The 9,256-nt window shown below is 59.8% G+C and overlaps 1 protein-coding gene across 1 annotated transcript; it reads right to left on the bottom strand.

Annotated features, from left to right (window-relative positions):
• Positions 1–949: 949 nt before the first annotated feature.
• HAP1 (huntingtin associated protein 1) lies at positions 950–8,164 on the bottom strand (the record flags this gene model as incomplete). The annotated part of the gene is made up of 13 exons (XM_079905098.1): positions 950–1,379; positions 2,489–2,527; positions 2,790–2,935; positions 3,069–3,290; positions 3,526–3,600; positions 3,980–4,110; positions 4,960–5,073; positions 5,450–5,516; positions 5,595–5,697; positions 6,054–6,193; positions 6,312–6,428; positions 6,819–6,898; positions 7,693–8,164. The coding sequence occupies 13 exons, from the start codon at positions 8,162–8,164 to the stop codon at positions 950–952; spliced, it is 2,136 nt and encodes a 711-aa protein (XP_079761224.1).
• Positions 8,165–9,256: the final 1,092 nt, after the last annotated feature.

Raw genomic sequence — 9,256 nt, forward strand, 5'->3', positions numbered from 1 at the left:
GTCAGGGCACATCAGATATAATGGTGAGGCTGCCAACAGGTTATAAACATCACAGCTCACCCAGGAGGCCAAGAAGGCACCAGGACAGGGTTAGAGGGGAGGGAGGGGTCAGGGAAGTCGTTACGGCATAGCAGTGACAAAAACGGGTTCAGTGGCCTTGAACAAATTATTTTGCTCTCTGAACCTCCGTTTCCTCTCCAAATGGGGATAATACATACCTACAGGGCTGTGAGGATTAGAGAAGATAATTCGCATCACTAAATCATCTTTGATATCTCCATGAACTCCTCAAGGCAGGGCTCTCACGGCCTAGCACAAGGCCTGTACTCAGCAGGTGTTACTCCCCAACCTTTGGGGCTTCCAGCTGGGGAGAGGAGACCTTAACCGCCCCCCATCACCCTGTAGGAGCCCCTAGCCCACCTTCAGACTCACCCAGGGGACTGGTCCGACTGTGGCCCTTGCTGGCAGAGGCTTTTGTCCTAATGGCCTGGGAATGTCCTTCCAGGCCCTGGGAGGGTGATTGGCCCTTTCCTCCTCCAGCCTCCGAAAGTCCTGGGTCGGCCCCCCAGCTGCTGCTCCACGACCCCGCCCCCCATGTTTGTTTTGGCTGCTGCCCCTGCTGCAGGGTTGAGGAGCCTTGGGGATGGGGGAGGTGGGGGTGGGGGGGACGCGGGAAGGGGGCGGGCCGAGACAGGAAGCTGAGACGCAGTGAGGGGCTACAGTCCGCGCCCTGACCCCCAGCCCAGCCCCAGGAGCAAAAAGGGTGAAGATCTGGAATCCTATGCACACTCCACGTAAATAAGCATTGGGGCCACAATTCCCACTGAGGGGGACCTGAGGTGCCTATGTAAATGATATGCAAAGTCCATGCAAATCAGCACGCTGGGTGGGGCCGGGCTGGGGTAAGTGAGCGTCTGGGGGGCTCACCTACCCTCACCTTTCATCGGCTTCACGATCTGCAGCTTGTCCGGCTGGCAGGAGGGAGGCCCCCACGGGAGCACTCACGTTTCTGGAGCATCTTCTGCCGCAGCTGCTGCCTGTAATGGGCGTCCTGCCAGTTGGCCAGTTGCTGGAGGACATACTTCATGTCCAGGCACGAGGGGCCCAAGCCGCTGGCATCCAGGGCCGACGTGACCACATTCATCCGCGTTGGCTCATCCAGCTCGGGCTCCACCTCTTCCCAGGCCTCCGCCTCCTCAGACACCAGCTCTGCCTCTTCCGTCACCCCCTCGTCAGCTGGCAGCACCTCTCCGGTGGCCCCCAGCTCCTCCTCAGGCACCAGCTCCTCCGCAGGCGCAAAATCCTCGGCCGACATCAGCCCCTCCTCTGCCTCGAGCCCCTGCTCCCGCTCTCGATCTTCACTGTAGTGCAGCTCATAGCTGGGCAGGGAGACAGGAGAGTCCTTCCCTAACCCCTGAAAGCCAGAGCCACCCCTCTTCACTGCCCCAGGGCACCTCCAGCCACTGGGGCTCCTGCTCTCCGCCCCGGCCTGCACACAGACCCTGATGGTTACTCCCCAGTTCTGTCCCAGCCAGGGGTGAGGGCAGCTAGGTACCAGCCTCAAGGCTTCAAACACCCAGCCCATGACCCTGGTAGAAAGAAGAATGGTCACCAACACTGCCTAGGCCCCGCCTTCCCCCAGTAACCCCACCCTGCTGCACGGAACAAACCAGCAGGAATAACATCCCCTCTGCCCCCCTCCTTCATTATTTAACATTCACAACCCATCCCACTTCTAGTTGCCATAGTAACAAATCCATTTTAGTAAGGCCCAGACAGGTCAAGTGACTTGCCCAAGGACACACAGCCACTAAAGGGATCAAGCTGGGACTCAGTCCCAGTTGTTTCCAGCTCCTAGGCCAGTGCCCATTCGCCTCTCAGTCCCTGGTCAGGTGAAGGGAAGGCTTCAGCTCCCACTTGGAGAAGCCTCAAATCAGATGGCCACCCATGGGGCAAAATTTGAAGGCAAAGCGGGCAGTTCCTTCCCAGAACAACTCTTAGCCCAGCCAGCCCGAGAGCAGGGGCTTCTCCAGGGTTGTAGGGCCACAGAACCAGCTGCAGGGGGTTGTCTGGCTGCTGAAAGGTGAGGGCAGGTGGGGACTTCCCTGGTGGCGCAGTGGTTAAGAATCCGCTTGCCAATTCACGGGACGTGGGTTCAAGCCCTGGTCGGGGAACTAAGATCCCACATGCCGCAGAGCAACTAAGGCCATGTGCCACAACTACTGAGCCTGCACTCTAGAGCCCACGAGCCACAACTACTGAGCCCGTGCACCACAACTACTGAAGCCCATGCACCTAGAGCCCGTGCTCCTCAACAAGAGAAGCTACTGCAACGAGAAGCCCACGCACCACAACGAAGAGTAGCCCCCACTCGCCGCAAGGAGAGAAAGCCTGTGCAGCAACAAAGACCCAACGCAGCCAAAAACATAATAATATTCTTTAAAAAAAAGGTGAGGGCAGGTGAAGGGGGAGCCCCTGGTCGGCGTACCCCAGATCTGAGGTCTCCTCTGGAGTCACTTCATAATTCCTTCAACATAGAAAAGGGCCTTCACTGTCCCGAGGCAACGGGAAGCTGTAAGTGTGAAATCCCTGGGACCCCATCATGCAGAAAAATCCCAGGGAGAAATGATACACCCAGAACGTGTGCACAGAGGAAAGGTGTTGAGTGGAAGGGGCCAAGGACCAATGAGGCAGGAGGAGGGGCACCCGGGGGGGGAGGAGCGGGGGAGGGAGGTCAGAGCGGGGTGTGAGGTGAACCCCCTCCCACTACCAGAAAGGCTGCTGCCTACCAGGTAGGCAAACGTGAGTGCAGGGCAGGCAAAGGTCTGGGGCCCAGAGTGCACCTTTCCATAAAAAACACAGGGTCTGAGATAATCCTCCTTATAGATGTTCTGAGCTCCTCAGCCAGGGTCTCCTGGAAATCAGGAAGTGCTTCCTACGGTGGAGAGGGGGGACATCACCAGAAGATCCCCACAGAACCCCCCACCCATACCCCCAGGCACAGGAAAGGACTGCGGATAGACACAGATCGCACAGAGGTAAAAAGGCAGGCAGCCAGGGGGCCTCACCAGAGGTACAGTCTCCGTGTAGTGGGTGACAGAGCCAGTGGACGCCGGGCCTTGCTGGCGGAGGGTCTTCACCTCCTCCTGGGCCTCAGTCAGCATGCTCCCACGCTCAGAGTACTTCTCCCGTAGGTCCTGCAGCTGGGAACCCGCCCACAGGCTCTGCTGGGACGCAGGCGCACCCAGCCCAGACGCCTTGCCCACTCTCTCCCCAGGGGGCGGGGAAGCCTGGGCAAAGAGGCAAGAGGCCCAGACTCTAGACCCCCATAATGATATGCAGGGTGATCCCCGGACTCCACTCCACTCAGACCCCAAATGAACTGCCACCTGCCAGGCCCTGTGCCAGAGGCTGAGGGTATGGAAAGGACAGACCCAGTCCCTGCTGCGAGGAGCTTGTCCTCTCAGGAGAGTCAGGCAGCTGCCCAAGGGTCCCAGGTCCCCCAGGAGCCCAGGGTAGCCTCACCTCGTCCTGGAGCTGCGTCTGGATTTCTTTCTCCGAAGCCAGCTGCTGCTGCAACTTCTCAGCCTCAGCTCCACACTGGAAGGACCCAAGACCAGTGAAGTTCACCCCAGACCTCCCCGCTCCCGCGCACACCCTGCTCTGGCAAGTCTTCCCAGGCTCATCAGTGAGTCTCTGGCAGCTCTTCCAAAAAGAAGTCACGTGGAATAAGGCCAAAGAACGTGGGGAGTCACGTGGCCTGTTTCCTGGAACACCCTGTGTCTCTCTTTGGGCTCGGTCCCCAACTTGGGACGAGGGGACAGGATGAGGCGCTCTCTGATGTCTCCTCCAACACTGACTCTGACACAGAGAGGGGCCTTGGGCCTCTGAGCTCCATGGGGTGGGGGCAGGGAGAAGGAGGTGTGGGTCCCATGGGGCCACGACAGGAGCAAGGAGCCCCGCACACACCCCGACGCACCGCCTGGCAGCACTGCTGCAGCTTCGTGACCTGGGCCCGCAGCTGGGCAGCCTCCCTCTGCTGCTGTTCAGAGTTCTGCATCCTGAGCGCCAGCACCTCCGACAGCTCGGCCATCTGCTGGCTGGCCTCCGCTGGGGAGGAGTGAGGAGAGGTCAGCCCTGGTTCCCCGGGTTCTCAGTCTCCCAGATGCGTCCGTCCACCTGCACCCCTCAGCTCACGCCAAGTACCCGAGGTTCCACGGGGCTTAGCATCCCTCACTCGGGTCTTCTTTTCAATAAACATTTACTGACTGACACAGAGCAGGGTGTTGGACAAGCAGTCAGCAAGACCTGGCCCCAGCCCACACTGAGCTCAAGACTAGTGTGGAGACTGAGGGAAAAAGCAATCACAATAGTGCACGTTATGGACTAGGATGCGGCAAGCGTAAAGGGTGCATCGGGGGTCACAGCGGCCGCACCCAGGCCAGCCTGGCAAGGTCTGAGATGCTAGGACCTCCCCGGGGAAATGGGGCTCGCCCAGCAGAAGGGAAGACAGGGCCCAGGCAGGGTGTGGAGAGGCCCAGAGGACACCAGGAGGGAGTGGCTGGGGTGGTGGGCAGGGCCCAGATCGCTAGGGCTGGGGTAGGGAGGGTGGGGTTTATCCTTTGGCCAATGGGGAGTTATTTGGGTGTTTTAGGCAGGGGAGTGACATAGATCTGGTTTTAGAAAACTCCTTTGCGCTGTGTGCAGAAGGGCCTGGAAGGGTAGGAGTGGAGGCAGAGAGACCAGTTAAGAGTTGGCCTGGGCTAGAGGCAGCTGGGGTGGGAAAAGGAAAGAGACGTGAGCCTTTCCTAGACTTTCCTGTTGTAGAAGCAACAGAATGTGGGGACTGGCTCCTACTCGGGGGGGCCTGGGACCAGCGGGGGCGCCATTCAGGGAACCCAGGGGGAAGGAAGGCCAGATTTGGGGTGAGCGGAACAGCACGAGTTCATCTGTTGCCACCTTGAGTATGCATCTCCCCAGCTAGGCCTGAGCTCCTCAGGGACAAACGCTGTGCCTCACTCATCTTCAGGACCACACAGCGCCAGGCACAGCCTCTGCCTGATAATGCAGTGCCTGAGGAGGGAGGGGGGGCCCTGGTCTCTGGCGGTTCATGGCTCCCTCCATTCCTCGCTCCCAGCCCCCTCCCTCCCCCTTCTCAAATAACAAAAGGAGACAAGCTTAGAGGAGCCCCATAGCATCCGCACAGCTCTTTACAGTTTGCACAAAGCACTTCCTCAGCTGTAACCCCTGGAGAGGTCAGCAGGGCCAATTTTATGAACCCCCATTCTAAAGATGAAGTTTCAGAGAGGTTAAGGAACTTGTCCAAGGTAACACAGCTAGGAGGTGTCAGAGCTGCGACATGAATTCACGTCTCCAAACTCTAAATCCCAGGTTCTTGTCTCTGCTCCTCTGGACAGCGTCCCCTACCCCCAGTTACAAGTTCACGTACAAAAGTGCTCCACACAACCCAGGATGAACATCTGTCCCTCCTCCTCAAGGTCATCGAGTTGAGAGACCTGGAGAGCGGGAGAGAGGAAGGGGCAGGGGCGTCAACACCCCCTGCCCACGGGCACACCCTCCTCCCCCATCCTCACCTCCTCTCGCAGCTGCTCGTTCTCCTCCTCCAGCAGCCGCACCCGCTCCTGCAGGGCCTCCAGCTGTGGGCAGTGGTGTGCCTCTGACTCTGTCAGAGGAGTCCTAGGGGAGGGAGTGATGGGAGTCGGGGTACAGGGGCTCGGGGGACCCAGTTCCCAGCCCACCCAGCGCTCCCCCACCCCAGGCTGACTGCGGTGGTCTCAGTTAGCTCCAGCAACCCCAGTGGCAGGTACATGGTGTCCCTGTTTGCGAACAAGGAAACTGAGACTCGGAGAAGGGGCCGCCCAGGTGCAAAGGCAGGACACTTGCGGGGAGTTCCCTGGTGGTCCAGTGGTTAGGATTGGCACTTTCACTGCCGTGGCCCAGGTTCAATCCCTGGTTGGGGAACTGAGATCTCGCAAGCCGCGTGGCGCAGCGAAAAATTAAAAAAAAAAAAAAAAAAAAGGCAGGACACTGACGGATCTGAGGCTTCGTAGGGATGACCATGCCCCCGCTCTTCTTCTTCATCCTCCTCGTCCTCCTCCTCTTCATCATCAGAGTCTGAGTAAAGCTGAAGGAGGTCATCCCACAGGCTCACCTGGTGTCTGAGATGTAAAATCTGGCAGGAGGAAGAGAAGCCCTGGGGCGGGGTATGGGCAGGGCAGGCACACAGCCCAGCACAGTGGGATGGAGGCCAGCCTGAGATACGCCTCCCGCTGCCCTCCCCACCCAGGTACCTCCTCCCTGGCCGAGCCCAGCATGGCTTCCAGCTTGCTGTTCTCCTCCGTCAGAACACTGTTCTGTTTCACCAGGGACTGGCCAATGCGAGCTGCCGTGTTCAAGTCCCGCTCTCTCTGCAGAGGGACCCCCATCCATGGGGAATATGTTCCTGGTTTCTGGGATCTCCCAGACAGATGGGAGGAGCTAGCGTCCAGAGGAAAGCTAGGCCACTGCTGGAGACCCTCTCCATCCCCTAGTTCTCCAAGGTACTAGACAAGAGCCTGCCATGAACCCACTGTGGGACCTGACTCAGTTTCCCCCTATGGAAAAAGAGATCAGACCGGAAGGTGCTAAGAGCTCTTGCAGCCTGGACATCCCACATCTACCTGTCTTCCGTAAGAGGGACCTCCAGCTTGGCCCCCAGAGAGGTAGCCAGGCAGGAACACTCCTACCCCTACAGACATAATTAAAACGGGAGCCTGGCTAAAGCTGGGGCTGTCCCGGGCGGGGAAGGCAGCACACACCTCCTCTAGCAAACTCAACATCACTTTGACATCTTCTTGGGTGATTTTCTTGACTGGTGGGTGTAGGTCAGGACACAGCGCTGCAAGAGAAAGCGGGAAGCCACATCAGGGAAAAGGGGGCCCATGCTACCTGCCACCTTACTGTTTCCTGCCCTCAACAGCAAGGATCAGCAACAAGGGAGAAGACTGAGTTCCCTTTCTGCCCCCAATATCCTCTCCATACCCCCAGTAATCAGCACTCCCTTCCCTGCTCCCAGGGCCAGCTGGACTCCTGTTTGTTTGATTGATTGATTGTTTGTTTTTTCTGGAGGGGCCTGGGAGGGGTAAGGAGATCCCAGTCCTACAGCTCGGAGGGAAGAGGAGAGGCAGCTTCTGTCTGAGGCTCCGCCCACCCCCAAGATTGTTTGGGGGTAGGGGGGGAAGCCCGATCTTGACCCCAGCAGCCAGGAGGTTGGCAAAACCTCCTCTCTGCCCACCCACCTCCCCGTCGCTGGCGCGGCGGGCCAGCGCAGGCTCAGAGCGCACCGGGCAGAGCCCTCCCGCAGCCCCCCGGCCCTCTCCTGGCACTGCGGTAGCCTCGGGAGGGGGGCACTGAGAGTGCGCAGATCTGCTGCAGCAACAGGCGTGAAGAGGGGGGCAGGGGAGCGCGAGCCCCGGGGATCTTACCCACCGACGGAAATAGGGAACGAGAGAAGGGGAGAAGGAGGTGGGGAAAAGGGGACCGGAGAGGCGCCGCAGACCATGACTTCGCAAGGGTGGGCGGAGGGGTGGGACTGAGGGCCAGAGGGTACCGGGCGCCGGACCCGACGGGGCCCCCTCCTCCCTGCTGCTGCCCTAGTCCCACCTGCTCCGGGGGTCCGGGGACCCAGTTTACCTTCCTCCAGCTCCCGAATAAAGGAGGCGCGCTCGGGGCCCGACACCCCAGGCCGCCGGCCGATGTAGGCAGCCGGCGTCTTCCAGATGCCCGCTGCCTTTCCAGTCCCCAAGCCAGCGGCCCGGGGGCCAAATGGACCTTGGAATATGAAGCGAGTCCGCGGCGCGTCCGAGTTGTCGGGCACGGACTGGGCATTCCCCTGGACTGCCGAGAATGCGGACGCGCGCTGGACTCCTGCCTCCGATCCAGCCTTGGAGGCCGGGCGAGCTCCCGCTGAGGGTCCCGAGACGGTTGCGGATCCGGATCCTGCTGCCTGTCCTGCCGCCGGTACCTGCACAGGGGCGGGCTCAGGCTCGCCGGAGGGCTCTGGAGCGGGATTGGCTGCGGGCAGAGGAGCTGGGGTGACTGCTGCCGGATCGCCGGGTCCCGGCCAGTCGCCGGCTGAACCCTGCCCCAACTCTTGCGGGCGCATGTTGAGTCCGCAGTCGGCTGCCGCAGCAGGGCCTTTATAACCTGTGCCTGGATGCGCGCCCGCCGGGCCGTACCACGCGCGGGAGGGGGCGGCCGAGGAGCAACTGGTGGTGCCCGGCACTGGCGGGCGCTCAGGAGGCGAGCCAATGAGGCGAAACAGAGCGCAAAAGTAAGAGAAGAGCGAGGAGAAGAGGCGAGTGGAGTTCCAGCTGGTTCAGCGGACTTGGGCTCCGAGTGCTGGCCTTCTCTCCCCTCTCCACCTCCGGAGAATGGTTTTGCCCAAAGCCGCCGCTTCCCGGGGTTTCGGTTACCGGGACTTGGAAGTCCCTAGTTGGGGGAACCCCCTCGCTCCGCTCCAGCCAGAGGCTTTTCGGCTGCCTTCCCTGGATCTGACCTGTAAGTTGGGGCCGTATTGTGTCTCTCCCGCGTGGGCTGGGAGATAAATCCAAACTCCAGTACGGCCTCCACGCGCTGCCCAGTCTGGGACATCATGATCCCGGCGCTCACACCCACGGTGTTCCAGCCGCTTGACAGACCTCTTTCTTATTTCTTAAGTCGTTTTATTGCCTTTCCTAGTGCTTTACCTCCGCCCTTATTCACTTTGCCCACCTCATACCACGGTAGCAAACACCTGTTCTTCCGGGAGACCCCACTTAGATGTCTCCGCGTAAAGACTCATCCGACCCCGTCCTTCTCGGCCCCAGAGCATCCTTTATGCGATGGCCGCAGTGGTCACACTGTGTCTGTCTCCGAGACCAGACGTGCGCCCCTTCAACACAGGGAGCGTGTTCCTCAGAGCGCAGCACGTGACGGGATACCTGTGAGGGTCGCCGTAAGTCCTGAATGAACTGTGGAGCGGCAGAGGAGTCCAGTGGCCATTTCTGTGCCTTTGGACCGGAGGAACCTACAGGCCAAAAAGAAATGGCTGCGGCACTGATTCTTTTAAAGCCTTGGGATTATTCTTGGTGCCCCAATTCCCTTCTCTTCAATACCGTCAGTCACCAAATCCTGCTTAATTTACCTCCTAAATAGTTCTCACATGTGCCACCTCCTTTTCAGCCCTTCTGCTCTTGAGGCCTCATTCTCTCTTCTA

Source organism: Stenella coeruleoalba (genome assembly GCF_951394435.1).
Source record: "Stenella coeruleoalba genome assembly, chromosome: 19".
NCBI classification, from domain to species: Eukaryota; Metazoa; Chordata; class Mammalia; order Artiodactyla; family Delphinidae; genus Stenella; species Stenella coeruleoalba.